This window comes from Bactrocera dorsalis, chromosome 4, assembly GCF_023373825.1.
Source record: "Bactrocera dorsalis isolate Fly_Bdor chromosome 4, ASM2337382v1, whole genome shotgun sequence".
Classification (NCBI taxonomy): domain Eukaryota; kingdom Metazoa; phylum Arthropoda; class Insecta; order Diptera; family Tephritidae; genus Bactrocera; species Bactrocera dorsalis.
This window is the reverse complement of record NC_064306.1, coordinates 22,990,723-23,013,570: the sequence shown is the minus strand read 5'-3', so window position 1 is coordinate 23,013,570 and position 22,848 is coordinate 22,990,723. Positions and strand designations below refer to the sequence as shown.

The window sequence follows — 22,848 nt, the reverse complement described above, 5'->3', positions numbered from 1 at the left end:
TCGACAACAATTAGTCCGGTTAATCGAGTTTCTACTGTACCTATAAATCTAATTTATTTAAAAAGTAATATGTGTATAAATTTTAGTAAAATTTTTATTCGCCCACTCCTACAAGCGGACCCCCCCCATAAGCGGACAAAAATTGCGGAACCGTCAGTGTCCGCTTGTGGGAGGCTTCACTGTATATCATTGACTTCTCTTATGCCTTCGTCAATATCTCAAGGGTTATTGATATATAAATGATCAGGAGTATTTTTCTCATATTCCAAAGTCCGAAAATGGGTGAAATCGAACTACAACCAAACCTACTTCTAATACAACACAATTTTAAATTCCATTTGATTCCTTACCAAAACTATTCAAGCCAGTTCAAAATCTTTATATTCTAGGCTCGGGGAAGTATTGACCCAACTCAACCATTTTTAACTCCAGTATCTATTGCTGACTTTTGACCAAAAATATCGGTCAATGTATGGAATACACAATTGCAATTCAAAAAGAATCCTTTCCTGCCAATAGTATTTCTGCGTTTTTAAAATGGTTGAATTGGGTCAATACTTTCCTGATCCTGGAATATAAAGATTTTTGAACTTCCATGTGAATTTATGCTGGATATATCAGCCAATAATTGAGTTATATCAATGAAAATTACAAACAATTTTTTACTCATAACATTACATGGCCCGATACCGATTACTTTGGCGGAGGGGTAAAAAAGCGAATTTCCGCATAAATGGGGTATGTACGGAGCTTACCCAGAGGAGAAATATCCAAAAAAAATATAAAAATAACTATTATTTTTTAAAATATTCACGTTTAAATGTTCAAAAATTTACACTAAGAACACATGGTATTTCTCTATGCTTCACCAAATTTTTTCACGTTTTTTACTCTGTATATTTAAATATACATTCTAAGCATTGAAGCATTGGCGGCCTTCGGACGCGCTCTATAAAAATAACCCTGGCCGAGCGAATACACGGGGTAACTGAAATACTTTCGCGTAGTACTCCTTTCTGCGTTAAAATGAAAAAATATATAGAGTTTTTCTTATAAAGTGGTTATATTTTTGGTTATCTGCACTCATATTGAAACAAAATTTGAGTTTTCGTACTGTACTTGTATACTTTACACTTTGTTACGTAATATTATTATATAATATTACTTATACATATATACATATATATAATATTACTAATACATGTACATAATATTACTTATTTGCTTAATAAATTTAAAAAAGAAAATATTCATATGCGTGAATAGAGAAATTTCAGTGAATTGCCTCATCATCACATGGCAGCGCTCCATTTCGTCGTAATTTTTGGTAAACAAATGAGGTTCAAACGAGTGTAAAAAGTAATTTTTAATATTGTATAAAGATTTTTTTAGGTAAAAAAAACTGCTAAAAGTGTAAAATGTGGATTTATTTAAAAGTTTATAGTGTAATTTAATTAATTTGAAGTGAAAAATGTGAATAAAGTGTGTTTAATGTGGTGAAATAGCTTCTTGAAATGTTCGAATTTTGCGAATTTGTGAACTTTAAGGTCGAATATCTCGTTAACTAAGCGTTTGCGGACCCTATAACCCCAGGAGGGCTTCCTCTTTCCAACAGTACCCTCAAATCGCGGCACCAAAGAAATCGGAGTTGTGCCCATTACATCTTCGTGTCTAAAATAGATTCAATTGGGCGAAAGCTTGTTTCTTAACTGTTTTTCTTTATACGCTCCCAAAAACAAAACAGTTTACTGTGAAAGTAAACTTAACATTGAAAGTGTTCTATTTATAACGTCAAATTACAATGCATCAATTTGCCATGTTGTTTGACGTTGCATTCGGGCGATGTATGTATGTATATGAGATATACTACAGTAATACCGTATCGATACTTCGCAGTAGTACGTCAGGGATATTATCTCTGAGTACGCTTTCGAAGTCAAAGAAAAATTAATTTTTTCCAAAGAAACGAGATCAGATGACTGCGCTCTTGCAACACAGGGTTGCCAATAGTAATATATTATATTATATTTTGTAGTAATTAAAAAATTAATTTGATTTTTTTTAATATTCTTAAGTTAACTCAAAACTACAGTCGAAGACAATTATTTATAAATAGTTAGATAATTTTTAATAATTTAAGTTTAGTTTTGGAGTTTGACAACAACTACATTGCCACTATGGAAAGCTGGCATACCGGTGACTAATAGCTCATTCTCATCAGCCCGAATCAACTGACATAACCTATATTATAAGAGCTCAATATAAATTAATAGTCAACACTGCTTCTACCGTACGTTACCGTGCAATTTCCTAAGAATTTGATTTTCCCCGTAGAAACGAGTCAGCTAATTGCTTTCTTACAACGCAGGGTTGCCAGTCCCGATATTCTGTAGTAATTATAAAAATTATCCTTAATACATTTGAATTTTTCTTAAACTAACTCAAAATCAGAGTCGAATATTATTATTCATAAATATGTAGATAAACTATTTTTAGTTTTGATATTTTATATTATGAAATATTATAACTGAAAAGTTAGATGTGAGCAAAACTATATGTATATGTACATACGAGTATGCGTATTGAGCAATGGCAACATTGTTCAAATGTAAAAAAACGCCATTAAAACTTTCAAATGTGTATACAAATTTATTTGAAAAATATATTAGGGGTATTCTCTTGCTCTTGCAAGATTGCAGATTGCAAAAATACTACACCGAAATATACAAGGGCACGAGAGCACCCATTGCAGAATCTAGTGATATATGAGCGACTGATTCAGTCAATTTATTGTAAATGACTATTGTGCATGGCTATTGTGAATTGGCGCACCTTCTGCATACATTTTTAACAAAAAAAAACTGTAACAAAACTTTATAATTTATATAGAAATTATAAAATATAATTAAAATTTACCTTTCTCAACAATTTAACGACGTAATATGTCTTTATGTAAAATGGCAACTACAACAGGGTTGCAATTTTATTTTTGCGTGACATTGCACGCCAATATACACGGGTTTTGGTCTGACATATTTCACAGCCCTTGCAAATATTTTTCTGCGTGTGTTTGTTGTTGTGCCGTTGTAAATTTGCAATGCTTGCACCGTGCACCGGGTTTTGCAAGAGCAAGAGAATACCCCTATTGAAAGGGGAAAATTCGTGTAGTGTGAGTATTAATGAATATCATGCAAGAGGATAAATTAATAGGCACGATTCCGATTACTTTGGTGGAGGGGTCAAAAAACCGAATTTCCGTATAAATGGGGTATGTGCGGACAGGGGAGCTTCTCCAGAGGAGGAATATCTAAAATATAATAATATTGAAATAACTTATATTTTTCAAAATAAAAACACATGGTATTTCTCTAAGTTTCACTAATTTTTTTTTACATTTTTAACTTGGTATATTTAAATATACACTTTAAACATTGAAATAAGTTCACATTTAACTTTTATTTCGTAATATTTTACCTAAATTTATTAATTTAAAAATCACTTATCACACTCATCGTTGCAAAGGTTATATTGCTTACAATTATGAGGAAAACAAGCGTTGCCACATCTTAAACACCAAATTTGTAGTATTCTTAACGATATTTCTTTGTTTGTTTCTTTGCGTGGTTCTTTTTTCTATATTAATTCTAATAAAAAATACTTTCCAACATTTTTCAAGTTATAATATTGAGTTGTGAAAACTTTTTCCATATACATATGTATATGAGCCATTCCATCAATTGGCGACATGGTTTTGTACCCGTGGTTTTTCGATTTTGACCAAACTTTAGAATATCATAATATAGACCAATAGAAGAATATCTGTTAACTTTTTAGTGGTCAAAGTTGCTCCATTGTTTTTTGGCGCGCACTTCAAATTGAGATCAAACAAAAAAATGACTTTTTCTTTTATTTTTTAACGACCTCAAAATTGAGTGAAAAAATTTTTTAACTTATCCAATGTTATGTAAATAAATCTCAGCAATCGGATCAATCAATCGGAGAACTATTTGCTTATTATCATATGGCAGCGCTCCATTTCCTTATAATTCTTAACACAAAAATGATCCTCACTACGAGTGTAAAAAGTAGTTTTTAAATAAAGATTTCTTAGGTAAACAACCTACAAAAAGTGAAAAATGTGGATGTATTTAAATGTTTATAGTTTAATTTAATTGATTTGAAGTAAAAAATGTCCGAAAAGTGTGTTTAATGTGGGGAAATAGCTTGTTGAAATATTCGAATTTTGGGAATTTTTGAACTTTGAAGTCGAATATCTCGTAAACTAAGCGTTTGCGGCCCCTATAACCCTATATATTATTTAATCAGGAAGACTTTCTTTTCCCAACGGTACCTTCAGATCGCGGCGCCGAATCGGAATTGTGCCAATTAACAGATCTGGTTGATATTTGTACAATGGTTACTCCTTTGCTACCTGTTGGCGCTGCTCAGCCCGAATCACAGTCACCAGTTGACGCGGTACAAGTGGTGTCATCGGAACATGCGCACGCGGGGCACGGGCCATCGCCATCACAGCTATTATCACCATTGAGACCTATATCGGTATCGCTACCTTCATCATCAACTCCTTCCACGTCAACCTCCTTCCTTCACCATCATGCTCTACGCAAGTGCCCTCACAAATAGTAACGCAAAAGGGTAGAAAACGAGGGTCATCTACTAGTGAAGTTGACCAAAAAATTATGGAGACTATCGATTTATTTAATAATAGATGGTCATCCAATGGACAACATAGTAAAAACCCGGCAATACAGGCATTTAGCAATTTGATTGTTTCCATACTATCAAAAATTAGTGAACAAAAGCAACGAATATTGCAAGCTGCATTCGAAGTGCAACAGGAGCCGGAGTAGTTTTTAGAACATACATATATGTATGTATAATTAGAATTAATACAATTGTAATAGTTATGAATTTCTTATTTTTATATGTGACCTGGTCTACGAAAAGGGAGCTAACGTGCGAAAGCTAGTTTTCCGGGAAACAGCTGTTAAAAATAAACAACTCGAACGAATTGACAAAAAAGTGAAAATTGATATTTTGACATCTAAGCCCCCTTTCCGTAGACCAGGTCACATATTAATTTAGTTTTATTTATATTTATTTATGTTCTGAATTTTGAAAAAATTGAATTAATGAATTTATGAAATTGAAAAAATTAGTAATTATTTCTAATAAGTTTAAAGCTATGATCCTCCTCTGATAACGTCTAAATTGTTCTGGTATGGTAAAGATCCTTCATTGATAAAATAGTTCGAAAGACTTTTTCGTAAGTAAAACCCATTTGAAGGACCTCTACGCACCGAAGCTCGCATTGGTTGCAAAGAGTTAAGAGCGAGTATAAAATTGTTTAAGGTTATGCAAGCGAACACAATTTTTTGGATTACATTCATCGTTGTTCTCAAAATTCTGCACCGAATGATGTCAATATACCAAAGGAATTTTCTATGACTCTACGAGGACGTGACAGTCGGTAATTGAAAATACGCTTCGTGTGTTTTAGATTTGATCCGGGAAATGGGCGCATTAAATTACTTCTTAGTGCACGGCCACGCACTGAGCGATGAGCGACGAAATTAAAACATATGAAATGCTATTGAAGTGGCCACGCAGTAAGCGATGAGCGACTGAGCGATTTCTCTGCGACTGAGCGACGTCGCTTAACAATTAAAACATGTTCTAATTTTCAGTTGAATGCTGAGCGACGAACAGAAAGAATGGACAAATTTAACATTGAAATGCTTATTTCTGAGGTGCAAAGCTACCCGGTTTTGTGGCAGGATAGCCACAAAGACTTCAAAAATAAAAATATCACTGACAACATATGGAAAAAACTGGGAGAAATATGTGGTTGTTCTGGTGAGTGTTTTTTTTATTCATAAAAAAAATTGAGGGTTAACATATTAGCATGATAAAATGATTTGATGAGCTTCATTAAAAAAAGCGTTGTTCCGGATCCTATGGATGGGAATCTTTTGGAACCAGAGCAATATCAATGTTGCAATCCTAATTATTCGACTTTGATTAACGATCTACTAAGTGAAGAAGACTCTGTTTTTAAAACTGTTGATTTGCCTGAAACCAGCACTTCTGTTTCCACCAGTTGCTCTACAAATGTGCCACCAAAAACAAAGAAAAGAAAGGGAAAAAGAAGCGAGTTTGAATCTGAATTTCTCCAAATTAAAAAGGAGCGAATGGAAATTTTAAAAGCTGAGGTAGAAAAAAAGGAAGAAGATGATGATGATCTTCAGTTTTTTAAAAGTTTCTTGCCATTTATGCGGCAGTTTAACAATATTCAAAAATTAGAAGTCAGAGGAGAAATACAAAATGTAATTTTAAACAAATACCGGACATCGTACATATTGAAAGAATCTATCTGGAAATTTACGTAGATTTTGATATAAATGATTAAATTCACCGAACCTCCTTCTTGTTTGGTTTATAGGATGAACACCATACTTTCTTTTTTTATACGTAGCAAGATTCTATAAACATGATATCTATTTTCAAGCAGTAATATACGCTGTACAGCCCTTGACAACGGCATTTTAGAAACTAATCGCTCAAAATCGTCGCTCAGCAGCTCATCGCTCAATCGTTTACTGCGTGGCCGCGGCCTTATTAGGAATGCAGCTAAGAAATGGTTCCGGTGACACGTCAGACAAGACAAGACAATAGAGTGTTTTGTATTAATGCATGACTAAAAGAAGTAAGTTGAAAGATTCGTATATTAATAATAATAGAAATGCATTATACTCGAATGGTACACGATTTTATAGACAGTGTCTCCGTAACTTTGACTTCCATAGCTGCAAATACTAACCGCTGTGAACTATTGCTAATTTATAACTCTATGCAATACTTTGCACCGATACGCCTTCTACAAATAGCTAACAAATATAATAAAAGCACAGTTATCAATCAACTTACAGTAATACCAACTAGAGCATTTCCTATTGACCAATCCGCTGCTTTAGCTTTTTCAAGGATTTTCATACTTAGTTCAGAAGCAATTTGTACACGTCTGGTGGCATCCTAGCATCCTTGTATACACAACAAGTTGTTTTGGTTTGCTGTTCTTCATTACCAGAAAAGTTTTTAACTGGTAACCAGAACAGCCCCAGTTTTTTTTTTATTAATTTGGCGAATTTTATATCTTTTCTCCCTTTTTTGTTTTTATACTTGTTATACAATGTGTATAATTAGAGCTTAAAAACATTCATTAATTTTGTCCACTTCCACATTGCAGTCGATTCAATTTTTAAAATTGTATGAAATGTCAAATGTAAACAAAAGAGAACAGCTGATTTCTACGTTGCTACTATGGGCGGCAAATACGGAAGGGCGGCACGTCATTAACTAAATGAAGCATAATAGGTAGGCCACTTAAAGGTCATGGAGTTATATATATATAACTACATTGATTATCGATTTATATTTTGTATAATGACATCAGACAGAATTTAAAATTGGTATTATATGTATACTTATATGGGAACTAGGCTTGGTTGTATATGGCTTTCCCTTTTTTGACAATTCACCATACGAATGCTGATATTATCCACAAAATTTGGGTCAAACTAGTCCAGTCGCTTCTGAGGTTTAAGTGGGTGTTGCCACGCCCATTGTTCAATTTTGACTCCGTCTCCTATGAAGCTCGTTTACGTCGTGTTCCATACCTTAAATATGTATATATATGTATGTATGTATATTGATTCAAACTGGGTAGTCGTAATGTCTTCCCCAATTTAAACTTGTTTTGGTATATTTAGTTTCCCATGAAGTTTTTAACACCCAGAATGAAACGTCGGAGACCCTCTAAAGTTCAAATAAAAGATTAAATAACTGATCAGCTTGACGATCTGAGTCGATTCAGGCATGCCCGCCTGTTTATACGCGAACTAGCCCCTCAATTTTTGAGATATCGATATAAAATTTTGCACACGGGTCTTCTCCTCAAGATACTGTTCATTTGTCGGAACCTCTGATATCGGACCTCTATAGGATATACTTACATACCTGCCATACAAACTTATCGGACAAAATAAAGAAGCCATTGTAAGAAAGCTTTTTTATTTACAAGATATCGTCACGTAATTCGACATGGCAAGGCAACCATAGAACCTCCCTCTCAACAAATTGTTCAAATCGGACCATTGCACTTTTTTACTTATGGGTTCTTAAACGCAAAATTGTCTGATACTCTGTAGTCAATTGAATATACGAAATCCGACTGCGTTTTTAATAAGAAGTGGAGGAAATCGTTGACTAGAGTAGTTAATTAAGATTATCGGAATCGATGGCATGTGTTCAAAGGTAAACAGCTATCTCTCCGATCTTTCCCGCTTGTTTTCTGCACGCGACACATTTACAAACTGAACGAAGGAGTACAGACTTGACCTTAATATTGTAGTCGATGGCATCAAAATTCCGATTGTTACAAATCCAAAAATTTTAGGTGCATATTTTGATAGTCTATGCTCCTTCACTCCTCATACCGTGATTATCGCTAAAGTACAGAGCCGCAACAAAATCCTCGAGTTTTCGCAGAAATCATCCTTGCAGTCACTTGCTTGGAGCGGAACCGCCTCCTAGGAACATCAAGAGGTCATTCCACAATAAGTCGACGACATTAAACAATACGACGACCAGACTTCGAACGCAACAAACTTCCGACAAGCACCGACCGCCATTCACAGTGAAGCCATCAACACCTTCACCGACTCCCTTCCAGTGAATGGCGTACTCGGAGTCAAACCACCACCCATTGCAGACGAAGAGCTCGAGTTGCCGCGAGAAAACAGAGTGATCCTTGCACAGCTTCATTCTGGATACTGTAGCAGGTTAAACTCCTACCTCTTCAGAATAGACCCCGATATATGTATCTAATATATGTCCTGTGTGCAATGAGTCTCCGCATGATACTGTCCACCTCAGCCAGCCGATATTTGAATACTGATTGTACCCTATCAGTCCATCGACACATCACATCTTCGTCGATTTTATTATTTTCGACAGTACGAAAATGAACTACCTCTATTCCACTATATTTGAGGTTTGTATCTCCGCATCTCCGAAAAGCTAATACGGTTGTGTAAACCGACGTTCGATACTAGGCGAGGTTTCAGACAAGAAGACTCCCTATTGCGCGACTTCTTCCATCTATTTGGGAAGAAAATATTACCAGCTGCAGAGCTAAATAGAGAAGATACAATCTTCTATAAAAGTGTTAGCGTACGTCGATGATATTTTTATCATTGGCCTGAACAATCTCTCCCGTTAGCAAACGACGACTGTTTGTCGCACTAGCACTTAACAGTCATAACTCCGAAGCCGTAGATAATTTCGCCTACCTTGGAAACAGTATTAACACCAACGTCAGCCTCGAAATCCAATGAAAAATAACTCTTGCCAACAGATACTACTTCGGACTGAATAAGCAATTGCGAAGTATAGTCCTTTCTCGACAAACAAAAATCAAACTCTACAAGTCACTCATCATCCCCGTCCTGCTATATGGTGTAGACATGGACGATGACTTCTGATGAGTCAGCACTATGAGTTTTTGAGAGAAACGTTCGGCGGAAGATTTATGGTCCTTTGCGCATCTCGCAATCGATGGAACGATAAACTGTGAAAACACTTCGAACACAAAAATAAGTTAAACTGAAGTGAAAAGCAGTATATTTTGATAATGAAATGGAAAGTGTGTTTATTTTCCACGTGTAAACTCACTGCCTACTGCCTGAATAAATTGTCAAACTATTTTTTTAAGGCTATCGCCCAGCTTAACCCTTTAAGTGGATTTAGCTCAGTTTCTTTTGCTATTATACTATAAGTACTACTTAGTAACGAAATTCCTCTCCGATAGCCCTTAGAAAAAATAACCACTGCTGTTAAGAAATTTCAAGCCACGTTTTCCTGTTATTTAAAATTTATGCAGAGAAGTAAGAAACTATATTTTACATTTTATTTGTAGTGCACTCGGAATAATACAATAAAACTTCTTTGTAGAAATGAAATTACGGCACAGTTCAATTTAAAAAGCCAATGAAAAGTTACACAGCTTTATATACCATATTATTAATAATTGCGATGTGAATATGTTAAACAAGCATTTCGTTAATAATATATAATATTTTCTAAGTTTATGAAATGTAATGTATCATAGAAATTTGTAAGAACTCAAATAATTGTGGAACTGCTGGGAACAGTTCACACAATACTTTTAAGAGTTTTTAAACACAATACTAAACAATTGAGTAGTAAATAAATAAAAAGAAAGAAAATGATGGCAATGTAAATAATAAAGTACGAGTAATGAAAATGTTATTTGGCCTTATGTTTTCTAATAGTTCAAAACATGGTGTTACATGCGCGTTGTCTATATTTTGTTCCAAGTTATTAATATAATATTTGTTTAATACAACTTTAGCTTAATTTGGCAATGCTAACACCTGATAGGCCCATTTATATACAGCGCACTTTCACCTATCATATAATGCATCTCTCGAGTAATTCTTTAATTAAAATTGTAGATATCCTTATATTTTCCGTATATTTCCGTTCCACTCGTCTTTCAACTAATTTGTCGTTCCGAGTTTTAATTTTCATATCAAGTGAACTAAAGCTATACTTATCTTAAACACATACATAGGTGTCAAGGAATTTTGTTGACTTTAATTTTTGTGATAGTAGAGTTATGTTAAGATTTCTATTGATACTAAATTTTCAGTATCTCCTACCATGTTTAATGAGGATAATAGGATGGATCGTCAAGTATTCAATATATATAAATATGTATGCATGTGTATATGCATAAAACTTAAGGCGTGTCAAACACCTGCATTGTGTCATTTAGCATTATTCACCACCATTGGTCCACAGATGTTTGTGCGTCTAAATGAATTCTCATTTAGGTTGCACTGGCCTTGGCAAAATCTTGTTCGTTGACGTTTAGAGCGAACTTCTTGGCTGGTGGTTGCATATCATTTTGATCAGCATCTAAGTCAATCTAAGAAAAATAGAAAATTAAAAAAAATTTTTAGTATGCATATTATTGAAACTCACCTCCATTATAACGTTATCCTTCTGTAAATTGGTATTGCTATTATTAAACTTGGATTCGTCTTTGGTAGACTTTGTTACGGTTGCTTCACTTGAGGTTGTGTTATCCGATTCATCAGCAATAACAGACGAAATGGCACTAACGCCAGTGGCTGTTGCATTTGCCGCAGACGGCTCTCTTTTCTTTGATTCGTCTTTTTTATTGTTGGAGTTAGTTGTTTCACTTGCGGTGGCAGTAGCTGCTGCTTCTTCTTTCTCTGCCTCATACTTTTTTAGTTCTTGGTCTAAATTGTAACGCCGACGATTGCTTACGAAAAAGGTACGCACGTGAGCTTCAGTCTTCGTGCCAATAGTTTCGGCTATTGTCTGTAAGTGATGTTTTTATATAAATTCCAATTTAGTAAAAAAAAGCAGGTTGTTATAATGTGGAAGTACCTGAAAGTCTTTGCCATATTTACGCACACCTTGTACGACGAGCAGAGCCTCATCATTGGACCATCTTGAATTGATTCGATTCGTGTTCTCAGCTGGGCGCATATCGTCTAATCCCTCTGAATTCTTACGTTTTAGCGCCGATATATTCTGTTTGTTTAGCTGAACCTGAAAGCCATCGAATATAAAATTAAGGGATTGCAACACATGTCTGAGACACATTGCGGCCAATGAGTGAAGCTGAATGATGAATGATGAGATGAAACTGGTTATGCGTCCGCATGTGATCTATGCTCATGAAATGAATTTGAATATATGATCCTACATCTCCCTGTTTTATAGACCTATCTATACACCTGAAAGGTTACACTAAATTTGAGTTGCAGCATCCTAAGTGGCGAAATATTCACACATTAACTGAAAATTTAAGTATTTCTAATATTGTGTTGCACATGCTTCAAGGAAAAATATATAAATATAGATTTAGCTTAGTTATCAAATGATGCTATACGACTTGTTGTTCCTTGGCTTGACAATCTTCAAAAATTTGTTCACAACTATTAAATTAGTTACCTTAGAAAACAATAAAAAAAAAACTGTCGGGTCTACGTTTTGGAACGGGCTCGTATCTTCTTCCAACCAAGACTGTAAACTCGTAATAGAGTACTATGTTCTGTTGCTACTACAAAAACAAATGTTAGCGTACTATGCTCTAGTGCGGTACACAAGGTTTACTTGGGATTACGATTAGATTGGTAGTGGTTGTCATAACTATAAACTCGTGGGTTTTAACTATTAGCAACACGAAAAAGTGGTGAATATATTTGAATGTATGCATGAAGTATGTGGTTTTATAAGCAGTAGTTTTCAAATGGAAATTGCAAATTCCGATTTCTTACTTGGCTCAATAGCGAAACGATTTCCCTGTCTGTGTTGGCGAGTAGTTCGTCTTGATTGTCATTGGCTCTGGCCAGCGCCACAATGTCGTCGTGATTGATGTACATGCCGCGAGGTGGTTTACGTTTATGTCTTTCAGCATTGCGATCGCGCGACCGCTTACCAAAATATGGACCGGAAGTAGGACGCTTATTACCGGTACGTCTACAGCACACCATTCGGTTTCGGTTTTTTGTTTTATTTGGCACGCAACAACGATGACATACAATGATAAAGAAGGAATTTAAGACGTTTTAAATTCAAGAACGTAATTGTTATTGTTTTATATGTGTATATGTACCTCCAATGGTGGTGGCAACTTGAACATAGTTTACCGTGTGGCGATGCATTAAGCACACTACATGGAACTCCACAATTGGTGCAACAACCGCTCAAACCTGCTGAGTCTGCATTGGAACATGACGAATCGGTATTCGCCGTATTGGGCGGCGTTTGTTGGCGTTGATGTTTGATACCAACTGCCAGAGCACCAACATTGGCAACTAGACCACTGTCTCGTCCTTGGGCAATCATATTTAACGAAACAGAAGCCGCTGTGTTCTCACTGTCGGCGTCGCCACCGCCAATGCTGCTACCAGAAACACCACCGTTTTCGCTTAATTTATTTAATTTGTTCGGTAAATCGGCAGAAGTGGCACAGCCTATTTTCATTTGATCTTGAAACCCGGAAGTTGTAGCCAATGCTTGATCCTAAAGGCAATTTTAGGTAATTTGTTGAAATGTTGTTGGTAGGTATTGTGTGTTACGAGTGTGCGTGTTGCGATAAAGGAAAGAGAGAGAGAGAGATAAAGAGAACGGCCGGTTAACTTTGGCATAATTTAAATTTAACTAGTATTTGCATCAAATATAAAGCTACTAAGGTCATAAAGAAGTCATCAAACAAAATTATTGCATGTGTCCGAAAACAAAAGGCCAGCACAAAGGGCATGGCTAAATTATGGCACGCCACGAGCAACAACAATCAGACAAGGACGCGGCATCGATATACATACATACATTTGCATAGATCTGACCTAAACACAGCGAAACAAATTTTCTAACACACTTTGGGCATTCGAATTTTATCGATACATGTAAAAAAAAAAGATTTTGCAAGAATGGCGAAACAGATTTTCGAAAGAAACAAGTTTCAATAAAAGTAAATGTAAAATGTAATGGAATGATACATAACGATTAATATGGGAATGAAAATAGTCAGTGAAAAATATAAATATTATTTTAAAGAATAGACTTGCATTAAATGTGATTTTTGAAAATAAATGAGTTAATTTTTTGCTAGCTCCAAATTTTAAACATGAATGAAAAATAGGTTGCATGGCTCATAGTACATATAGTTAAATATTGGGTATGCAAGAAACAAAATCATTTCTTTCAAATAAGCCCTTCTCATTCATAGATATGTAGTTCACGAGCCTGATAAGCGTTAAATTATTTCAAAACCTGCATGATATATCTATTCATAAGCAAACTAGTTGAATTAATTTGAACTCTTAATTATAAACCATACTTTCACGGTAAAGTTATGCTGTCCAACTTAAAAAAAAATACATTAAAATTATAAGGCAAGCAATACAATGTAAACGTATGTACTATAAGATATTAACGAAAATATTTGAAAATGAAAGAAACACATGAATTTTGTTTAATCTTCTCGCAGACAATAAATGATTTATTGATAATTATTTATGTACTATGTATATATATTACTCTATCATTTACTGTTAGTAGAAGTTCTATAAACAGTCTTTCATTATGGGTAAGGTCTTACAATCTAAAATTAACTAAGAATAAATACATACAATTAGGTATAGTGTACTATGCTTGATAAATCTAGCATAAAATTTTGGATGCGATGATTTGAGGGATTAGACCATTTACTTGAGTAAGGAATACACACACCTGGTCTTCATAATGTCTGGTTTCAAAACTGCTACTAATAATATATCTAAATGTTTTTTTCGGTACAATTTGGTGGTCGAAACGTAATTTGATTTGAACATGTATAAATATTTTTTATGATTTGTGTATGAGTATATTTAGGTAATATGTTGGCGATTTGAATTTTTTGATTTGGAAAAATGTTAACATCAGCTGCCTTGAGCTCCCTGAATTAATCTGCTTATGTGGTACTATGAATTGATTGCCTCTATTTAAAAACATAATCAGTGATACTTGTGGTAGTTATATAAATACAGTTATAAATAAATGTTAGTGTAAAACATAATTTAAAAACGAAATAAAAATTTAATATCTAACTAAATACAACTAACATTTGTATATTTTGTTTTATTTTTATTTACTAAATATAAAAATTTGCATTTATTGTTAAACCACTGTAAAACTAGAGAAACCAATTTCAATTTGAATCTGACTCATGCCTAAAATACGAATATTTTTAACTAATAATTACCTTGTCATCTGTATCAGATTCTTCATTGCTGCCATTCTCACTACCGTTCTCTGAACCTTCTTTACTTGCTTTTGCTTTCTCTTGACGATCCATTACGCTTTGTCTGTGGCGCGTCTTCTTCCAGGAGTAATAATATTTCACCAAACTAGCTATTGATTTGTCGGGCAACTATAAAGGATATATTTGGAACATATATAATTGAAACATTACGCTCCAGAATATATTTGCTTGGCCAGATATTAAAATTACCATTTGACGGATGCGATGAAAACTTTTGCCGTGAAATTGAAAAGCCTGTTCGAATAACACTTTGTCTTCTACTGTCCACTCATCGGGGAAAGGTGTGAAGTTAGCTAAATCCATTACGGCACGCTCCAAATCATGTTTGTGCCAGAATAGCATACCCAATGCCTGTTCGCCATTATAACCGTATTTTTCTTTAGCTACTGATATATATTCTTCAACTGAAATATACATTACCAAATTTTACTTTATTTTCTTACACTTTATCTACTTATATATAACTATCGTACTTTCAGATATTAGAATTTTTGGTAATAAAAACTACTCATTACAACTTTCCTACATAAAAAGAACTACCATTTTTCAACAATACGTAAAAGTGCCAAATTATTGTAATTAAAGTATGTGTCATTGCACCGAAAAATAAATAAATTAAATACATATATAACTAAAGTTTTTGAATGTTGAACCTGAATCTTTTCATTTAGATTTAGTTAATACCATATATTACAATTAAATATCATGTTATTTTATAACAATATCATACTCACGTTTTGCATCTGGTATCTCTCTAGTGGGCGACCATACCAGAAGTGCTCGATCATTTAAGCCCTCTGGTTTGCGGTCATTTTCAGGTATTAACGGTGGACATACTGCCTGGTAGTCACGACCAACACGAATTTTCTCTAAAATTATTATTATATATTTTTAATAATAAATAATCGCTCGGCTATATATTTTTTAACTAACCTTCATATTCACTCTGTTTTGCTTTGGATTTTCCATTTCGTTTAATTGCTGAGGGGAAAAAAGAACAGGGATTCGAATTTGTTCTCTGAGGATTAAATACTTTATATAAACTTGTAACTCACAATTGTCATCGTCGGAACTAGTTTCCGGAGTTCCAGTACCACCAGCACCTCCACTGTTCCCAATATTAGTACTTGCCCCCACTGTACCACCCCCAGCAACGCCTCCTCCGTGCCCATTTGGACTTGGACCGCGTGATCGTCTCCCATTACGCACCAGCTCTGAATTTCTTTCAGCCAGGACCATTTTGTCTCGAATCAACTTCACACGATTTTGTTTCTCCAGTTTTGAGCTTTTGTGTAATTGTTTCCGTATCCCAAGCAATTAAATGGGATATTTCGTTCTATAAAGTATTAATAAGATAACAGGCTTAATTTTTCAAATTTTACACATTGCATTTGCAAATTGAAATAAACTGAGAAGTCGTTTCAGCACAGAGCAAAGAAAGTGAATAAGAAGAAGCATGCAAACTATGCGACAAAAAAGCCATTCAGTGGTTTCGCCCAGTGTCATTTACCACTTTCACAGCTCACTTTTATACAACCGTAGATCGTAAATTCTCCAAACGCGCTGAAACAAAAGCGACATTCAGTTTCCCAGCTGAGCTGTTCCTTTTTTATATTCTCAAAAATTCAGTTCCCTGCACTTCTTTAAAACACAAATAAAGCACACAACAATTTAAAAATTTTCAAAAGTTTACCTTTTCTATTCCCCTAGTGTGACAACGTTGATTTCGCTAAGACTTGGTACGTTTGCTTAGCAATTTATTAAACACTCCTTTAACACCTGTAATGCGTTCCACCGTGACTCTTATATTATCTTAGATCCTATAGCCTTTCAGATACTACTATCTCCGGCAATAGTAGTCAAACTATTTAAAATACGAGAGCGTCCTAAGAAACAACTGCAACAACCTCGCTTCTTGCCACAATCACAATGAATGGGCACGTAAATTTCTCAGCCGCTGCTTTGTAAGCGCATTGCTGAATTCACAGCTCACTTTTAAAAACGACCGCAGTAAATGTGTACGTAACCCTGTTAATTAAACAACCGCATTCCCTGTAATAAGTAATATTTAACAAAACCAATAGCAATATTGAGGGTTTACTAAAAACAAGGAAAATTTAAGTCTGTTATATGTAAATAACATTGCATTTAATTCATAAATGACATATTTTGAATTTACGATATCTTTTCAGGGTATGTTCAATGTATAATATAGTTTTGCCATTCAGCTAGGCATCACTCTCCTTGCTATGTTCAGTAAGATTATGAATAGAGGTGTTCAACAATTAGTATAAAATTATGTAATTTATATAAATGAAATAAAAATTTTTATTGGTATTATATGTCCGAAAGAAATTTCACATAAATTATTTATTTTAATTTTCACTAATACAATTCCTTAAAAATGATATATAATAAATGTGCGTCCATACAAAATAAAAATATATATATTAAGGGGGTATTCTACTCTAGAATTTTGAAAAAATAAATTTTTTTTCACATATTTAAAGTTTAGACCCTTAAGAACTTATTCTTCAAAGGATTTTTAAAAATTAAAATTATTTTAAGAGCTACAGTTACTTCAGTGACGCAGTACCTAGCCCGGTAGGTAGGTGGACTTACTTTTTTAAACGCGTTTTTCTCGAAACTACTTTTTTCCACACGGTACCGGCATTATCTCAAGTTCTATACAACCGATTTACTTGAAATTTTGTGTGAACCTTTTTTATATAATCCTTTATCCTTTATCTTTATATAATCCTTAATCCTTTGTTTTTAACATTTAAAAAAAATTCAGGAATTTCAAAAAAAAAGCGCAAAAAATGGTTTTTATTTTCAGACAGTCGCCATTTTTCAAAAAAAAAATTTTTCATGTTCCCTGAGGTAGGGACTATAACAGCATCCTTACTGATTAAGAATTTCTTTTGATTTTTTTTTTCTCAGATCACCAGGACCAGTCAGGATCAATGTCTGGATCAATGTCACCAGGATGTGTCATTTTTTTTACACCTGTCTCTAACTGTACCTCCGTTTAGTAAATAATATATAACACCATACTAAATTGAGCAGATTTCAAACTGATAACGAAAAAATTAAAAATTAATAATAAATTATATTAATTGATTCAAAGTTAGTAAAAGCAATATTTGTATCACATATAGGTAAAATATAAATAACTGTTAAAATTCATTTCAGAAGATATCATTAGGTGTTGAAGATATTTTTCCGATTGTTCAATAAAACTTTAGTTTTACATCTCTATTAATTAAGATAACATCTTTACTGAAAAAAGTGTAGAACTAAAGGTTCAAATAGCTTTGTCATAACCATAATCACATAAAACAGCCGATCGAAACAACATTGCAGGCAACATAGTTACCATTTAATTTTTATTATGGGGATGGCCCTAATTGAACCTTAGAGTGCTGAATACAATGCTGGCGACAGACGACAAACGATATCTGTCAAATATTAAAATACACACGTTCTTATGGACACTGTTATTTTGTCAGCTGCACGACTAAACGACTGCAAGCCGACGGTTGTCGTTCTCGCTAACTTCAATATACCTATTTATTTATTTTTTGCATAAAAAAATTCACTTTGAACAAAATATTAAAATTTCATTGAAGTGCAAGGTATTAGTATGTCCACAACGAAATTGTGTACATGCAAAATGGAGAGCTGTGTCTTGTGTACACGCGTTCATGTAGTAGGATGCTCAACGCCGTTTTCAGTTCACTGTCGTGCTGCCATGTCGTGTCGCGAGCATTGTATTCAGCATATAAGGCACAACTTTATTAGTCTTCATTCACTGACATTCGCAAATGTCACAAATATTTTGTGATAATTTGACATTTGTAAAAGTGGTCGTAAGATGTTTGGTTTTTTATTGTGATATGAATATCAAATCAGTATTTTATTAAGTAAATATTAAAGCAATTGATTAAACGTATACAGAGCGAGTTAATTTCATATTTAAGCGTCTTGCGAATATCTGCAAGTTTTGAAGAAATGGCATCAGAAGATGAAACTCAAGGAGTGCAAGAGAAATCTAAAAAACCTTCAGGTAAGTCTCTAAGAATATGAGAAATAAGAAATTGGAAGGGTTTTGTAGCGCTAAGCAATGACTAATTCTATTGATTACTTGAATCAATAATGATTACAACTGTACATACATATGTATTCATGTAGATATTTAAAATTTGGTTAGTATGAATTAAAAGACTTATTCAGATGAAAATAATATTTCTTGCACATTAGATTCGGCTTTTAAGCAGCAGCGGCTTCCTGCATGGCAGCCAGTGCTAACAGCTGGCACTGTATTGCCAACATTTTTCGTAATTGGAATTCTGTTCATACCTGTAGGAGTGGCATTGCTATACTTTTCAGATGAAGTTAGCGAATTCGTTTACGACTATACCAACTGCAAAAGGACTGGATATAACATGACCTGTGCACAATATTTGACTACTAATTACAATGGATCCTGTAAATGTGAAATTGAATTTGAACTACCCAAGCAATTTACAGTAAGTATCCAATACTCTGAATTAAATGAATGCTTCTACAATTAGGAGTAAACAAAGTAAAGAGTTACAATACTCCCGCCAGACTGTCTAAGCAATAACTAGAATAAAATTAAAATATTTTTGTCCTTAGCTCTATAGGGAAATGCCATTAAGACCAAATTAAGACTAAAGTGTAATTTAGTTTAGGGGATCGGGTTAGTAACTCAATCAAAACTCCTAAGTCGGTGGGAAAATAGGTAAAATCGGATTGTAACAACGACAGTCCCAAAATATATCGTTTAAGTTGAAAACTATTGAATTATTTTTACAGCCAAGAGAACGGCAACTAAAAGTTGGTGAAATCTCATACTTCAGGAACGACAAGACAAAATCTACTTATTTTATAACAAAATTTTAAATTATATTTTATCCTTTCACATAACCATATCCAAATGATTTACATATATATTAAATTTAGCTGCTATGGATTGATTTTATATCATATATTTCTCATATCAGTAAATTACGTTGATTTCATTATAAATATTTCAGACATGAAGTAAAATGTACTAATGAAACTAGTGTGTTTTATGACCTAAAATACCTACATAAGTGAATAAGAAATCAAACCTGATTGCAATCCATTGCTGCAATTTTTCGGTGGTGTTGTGCCGAAAATCTTTTTTGTTTTAAGAAATCAAAGCTTTAAACCCATTTCAATCTGATTATTTTTTAGATTTGTTTAAAAGCCGTAAGTTATTAACTAATTGTATGATTTAATGACTTTCAGGGAAATGTTTATATGTATTACGGCCTTAGTAATTATTATCAAAATCATCGACGTTATGTAAAGTCTAGGGATGATGAACAGTTATTGGGTCGCTTGTCGTCAAGTCCATCGTCAGATTGCATACCATTCGCTTATGTTGAAGAAAATGGTGGAGATATACCTATTGCGCCGTGCGGAGCCATTGCCAATTCGCTTTTCAACGGTTAGTAGTAGGCATGTCTTCTTTATATTTAATATTTGCTAAAATTTATTTTTTATTTTCATACGTAGATACGTTAACACTGAAATTCAATGGAACAGATGTACCACTACTTAATACCGGCATTGCCTGGCCCTCCGATAAAAACATTAAATTTAAGAATCCACCAGGAAATTTAACTCTGGCACTGCAACACTTTAGTAAGCCCAAGTTTTGGCAAAAAGAACTTTGGGAACTGGACCCTAAAAACCCTGACAATAATGGATTCCAAGTTAGTTACATTTCTTATAATAATAATATATCTACAAACATTTGCTTATAGAATGAAGATTTAATCGTTTGGATGCGCACAGCAGCTTTGCCCAGTTTTCGTAAACTTTATCGACGAGTTGACCATTCCAAAAAAGATTTTCAAAATGGTTTGAATAAGGGTTCCTATACACTTGAAATACTTTATCGTATGTACTAAATACCAAATCGTTTAAGTACATGTGATATGAAAAAAGTATATTTATTTGAATTTTTTTTTATCGTGGTTAGAATACCCTGTGAAGTCATTTGATGGATCTAAGAAAATGATTTTATCGACGACGTCTCTACTTGGCGGCAAAAATCCATTCCTTGGCATTGCATACATTGTTGTCGGATCCATATGTCTAGTGCTTGGTGTAGCATTGTTATTCATACATATCAAATGCAGCAAGAGGTTAGTATAAATACACAAAACCCCTCTATGTAGATGATGTCGACCTCTTATTCTTTCTATTTAGTTAACATGAAAAAATAAAAAAAAAAAAACATTTTTCGGATAAAGTAAAATGCATTATTCACAACAACTTATTAAACATTTTGCATTTCAGCACTACGGAAATGATCAACGTCAATCCGCGCACACCTTATTCGTAATCGCAGCACAATTGAGCGGGCCTGAGGTCGCTGAAATACTTATCTCAAATTAATTTTGATGTATGAACGTAGTTTGAGGCTTTAAAATGCAATACATAGTTAATATAAATGGTTTAAAGCTATAATTAGCATAACTGTAGAACATTCAAGTTTGCGAAATTTGTTAATATTTATTCATTCTTTCACTTTCATTTATTTTCAAACTACATATGTAGAATTTTCAAAATATCTTTACCTAAATTATTCTTTACACGACGATTTTTTGTTTTTAATTGTACCTGTTTACCAATGTAGTCCTCGCTTAAAATATTTTAATAAAATAATTAACGAAATCAAAATATTTATCCTGATTTTCATATGTCCATTATAATATAAGGATTTTAAAAAAAGTAGTACAGGTGCGAATTAAATTAGTTGTTTTCACTTTTCGCAAATTGACAGAGAGGGAGGAAAGCACTAATGTGTACGGTATAAAATAAAATTTTCCTAATCAAGAAGAGATAAGATGTTGCATCTGTTCGTGGAAAAGGGGTTTTTTCGAAATTGCCTACTAAATCGAAATTTATATATTATATAATGGCAATAGCGCATTTAATTTGGATTTAAGAGACTTTTTATATGTTCCCAAAACAAGCTCGACATAACCTTGTATAATAAATATAGCCTGGTGATTTCTTTTTCTGGGACAGTGCGGCTTTGTAGATATAAGAACTAAATCAACTTCTTGTCACTGTTTTTTCCTAGCTGAGCTTAAATGGGTAATATATTCCCTACAGTCCTCGTCTGTAGCAACCTATACTTCGTATAATTTTCTGGGAAATTCATATTCCCCATAGTCTTCCATGTGTAAGCAGCTTCGTATAATTCACTAGGATATACATATAATAGATTTCAGAAACTTGGCTCCGGGAAATAAATATAAACTGGTCACATAGCCGGTCTTATTGTTACCGAATTTAGTAGCGGTATTGATAAGAGTTATATGTATGTATGTGCTATACAGAATTAGCACTCCTTAACATTTGCTTAACTTATATCCTTAGAAACTATAACGGTACTATTAAGAGTACTAAAATTTTTGTGAATAAATTTTCCACAAAATGCTTTTAAGTTGCGGTAGTATATAGACCGATATTTGTAACCATATTAGTATACATACATACATACTTATATCTGTGCTCATGCAAACTGTCACTTACCAACACGGTTATATCGGACCCTCGACTCTTGCACTCCTGACCACAGATTTTGAAGGACGCTTTGTGGCACAGCCTTTTGGCTTTGTGGCGCCACGCCGCGCTCATCCATTTGAGTGCCGCCTTGCTGTAAACATTATACCAAAGCGAATGTGCTGTGAGTATCGATTTCAAAAGAAATGCCAGTACCCCAATTTCAGAGCATGACACGAGGGGGGAGCGTCAATGGTGGAGTAATGGCAGCGGAAAAAAGGACAACGTCTACCCAAACAGGCGCAGACGCAGTAGACACCACGCTATGC

At 33.9% G+C, this 22,848-nt stretch overlaps 2 protein-coding genes across 4 annotated transcripts; one reads left to right on the top strand and one right to left on the bottom strand.

Annotated features, from left to right (window-relative positions):
* Positions 1–9,966: 9,966 nt before the first annotated feature.
* LOC105222661 (REST corepressor) lies at positions 9,967–16,991 on the bottom strand. 3 transcript variants are annotated; one of them, XM_011200068.4, is made up of 11 exons: positions 16,638–16,893; positions 16,000–16,280; positions 15,878–15,925; positions 15,679–15,813; positions 15,134–15,348; positions 14,885–15,052; positions 12,755–13,164; positions 12,417–12,618; positions 11,521–11,685; positions 11,089–11,451; positions 9,967–11,032 (listed from the first exon to the last, which is right to left on the bottom strand). In XM_011200068.4, exons 2-11 carry the CDS (start codon positions 16,181–16,183, stop codon positions 10,934–10,936), a joined length of 1,989 nt encoding a protein of 662 aa, XP_011198370.1. In that variant the 5' UTR covers positions 16,184–16,280; positions 16,638–16,893; the 3' UTR covers positions 9,967–10,933. The 3 variants fall into 3 exon arrangements, with proteins under 3 accessions (XP_011198370.1, XP_011198371.1, XP_011198372.1); XM_011200069.4 differs by lacking the exons at positions 12,417–12,618; positions 12,755–13,164 and having other exon boundaries at positions 16,638–16,891; XM_011200070.4 differs by lacking the exons at positions 9,967–11,032; positions 11,089–11,451; positions 11,521–11,685; positions 12,417–12,618; positions 12,755–13,164 and adding an exon at positions 14,111–14,815 and having other exon boundaries at positions 16,638–16,991.
* A 1,792-nt stretch (positions 16,992–18,783) lies between these two features.
* Positions 18,784–21,690, top strand: LOC105222660 (cell cycle control protein 50A). Its single transcript, XM_011200067.3, has 7 exons — positions 18,784–19,013; positions 19,208–19,476; positions 20,246–20,447; positions 20,516–20,715; positions 20,767–20,902; positions 20,985–21,150; positions 21,305–21,690. Exons 1-7 carry the CDS (start codon positions 18,959–18,961, stop codon positions 21,348–21,350), a joined length of 1,074 nt encoding a protein of 357 aa, XP_011198369.2. The 5' UTR covers positions 18,784–18,958; the 3' UTR covers positions 21,351–21,690.
* The last annotated feature ends 1,158 nt before the right edge of the window (positions 21,691–22,848 follow it).